Raw genomic sequence first — 2089 nt, 5'->3', positions numbered from 1 at the left:
ATCATCATCATCATCATCATCATCATCATAATCATCACCACCACCACATCATCATCATCATCATCATAATCATCACCACCACACCATCATCATCATCATCATCATCACCACATCGCCGTCATCACGCATATTTGTGATGGGGCTGATGAAACTTTTATTCATGCCAAGGTTTTCCTCTCGAATTTATACATCGGTGTAATTCCTAGTAAATGTCATTGCTTTACTTTTATGGTTGTAATTATTGTTATTGTTGTTGTTGTTATTATTATTATGGTTATTATTACAGTTATTGTTATTATTGTTATGGTTATTATTACAGTTATTGTTATTATTGTTATGGTTATTATTACAGTTATTGTTATTATTGTTATGGTTATTATTACAGTTATTGTTATTATTGTTATGGTTATTATTACAGTTATTGTTATTATTGTTATGGTTATTATTACAGTTATTGTTATTATTGTTATGGTTATTACTATTGTTATTGTTGTTTTTCTTCTTTCGTTTTTCTCATTTTTTTTTCTCGTTATCTTTATTTCACTGAACCTATCAATATCGCGTATACATGTATAAATCCTTGCACGGTTCTACATGTATATATGTAATTATATGTATATATATATATATTTTAATTTGACGTATTATATACAAAACAAAACTACCTACGCGAATGAGTATACAAACGTACAAACAAACATACATATAATAATACATACATACATACATACAAACATGTAGACAGAAAATTATATACCCCCACACATAAAACTGCACAATTTTGTAAGAAGGCATACAAATGAATTTACAATAAAACATACGTGTGTATATATACAACACAAACATGCATATACAAAAAAGCAAACATGCTTTCAAACGTTCAAACATACAAACACACAAACAAATCATGGAAAATTTTTCCAAACTACAACACAAACCTGCTAGCAAAAATTCATGCTAAAAATAACCATCGCAAGAAAACACCCAATAAAATTGCAAATAAGAAATAACACACACACACGCACGCACACGCACACACACGCACAGACAGACACACACGCACATACACACACACACGCACGCAGGACAAATTACTGCTCTACATGGTACCAGCGAACCTCGTGGCGGAACTGAAGTCGGATTTGCAGACTCCACATCTGAGGCACTTTTTCCAGAAAATTTATATGCAGAAATATGACAAAGTCAGGTTGTTATGATGGTGATGAAGATGACGATAATGGTAATGATGATGAATATCATCACCGTCGTCGTCATCCCCACCATCATCTCTATCATCACCATCACCACCCCCTCCATCGTCATCGTCGTCGTCTTCATCATCATTTCATCGTCACTATCATTATCAGCATTCTGTTCGGAGACGTGATAGGATTGAACTTACTCTCTCGCCAATGCAGCGCTCTGGAGATGGTACGATTTCTCAACGAGACATTCGGTCGGTTCGATCAGTTGGCATCGGTCGGTATTCGAATGATTTTGTTGGTTCGGTGTTTGCTTGCTGTTCAATCGATTGAGCGATGAACTATTTTAATTTTGTATTGATTGATCGATTGTTCAGCTGATTTATTGACAAATTCTAATCTAATTGAAAGAACGAATGATTTATTACTGTTCTATTTTAATTGTTTTGTGAAAGATTTATTTTTCGATCGGTTAACATTATTATTAACATCATCACCATCATCACCCTCATCATCATCATTATCATCATCATCCTCATCATCGTCATCATAACCTTCAACAACACCATCATCATCACAATCACAACCAACGACATCATAATCAGGAGAATTATTGCAGCAGAATCCAAATTCGTGGCGACAGATATTTCTGCCTCTGTGGCCATCAGCAGCCACCGCAGCAGCAGCAACTACAACAACATGCTAAATACGCTGTGGATATGGGCATCGATATGATAGAGTATATCAAGTAAGATGATGATGATGGTGTTTCATTGTTGTTGTTGATACTGTTGTTGTTGTGGTTGATGTTGTTGTTGTTGTGGTTGATGTTGTTGATGTTGTTTCATTGTTGTTGTTGTTGCTGTTGTTGATATTGATGATGTTTC

The 2089-nt window shown here is 34.5% G+C and overlaps 1 protein-coding gene across 1 annotated transcript in view; it reads left to right on the top strand.

The window, feature by feature from the left end:
• Positions 1–2089, top strand: part of HELRODRAFT_134305 (hypothetical protein) — a gene marked incomplete at both ends in the record, with an annotated part of 7552 nt that overhangs the window by 2438 nt on the left and 3025 nt on the right. The window contains 3 exons of the mRNA XM_009016820.1: positions 1114–1207; positions 1368–1479; positions 1808–1950. Of these exons, the coding sequence (XP_009015068.1) occupies positions 1114–1207; positions 1368–1479; positions 1808–1950 (349 nt within the window). The remainder of the gene's footprint in view (positions 1–1113; positions 1208–1367; positions 1480–1807; positions 1951–2089) is intronic.

Source organism: Helobdella robusta (genome assembly GCF_000326865.2).
Source record: "Helobdella robusta unplaced genomic scaffold HELROscaffold_19, whole genome shotgun sequence".
Classification (NCBI taxonomy): domain Eukaryota; kingdom Metazoa; phylum Annelida; class Clitellata; order Rhynchobdellida; family Glossiphoniidae; genus Helobdella; species Helobdella robusta.
The sequence above is the reverse complement of the archived record's forward strand: the minus strand, read 5'-3'. Positions and strand labels throughout refer to the sequence as shown.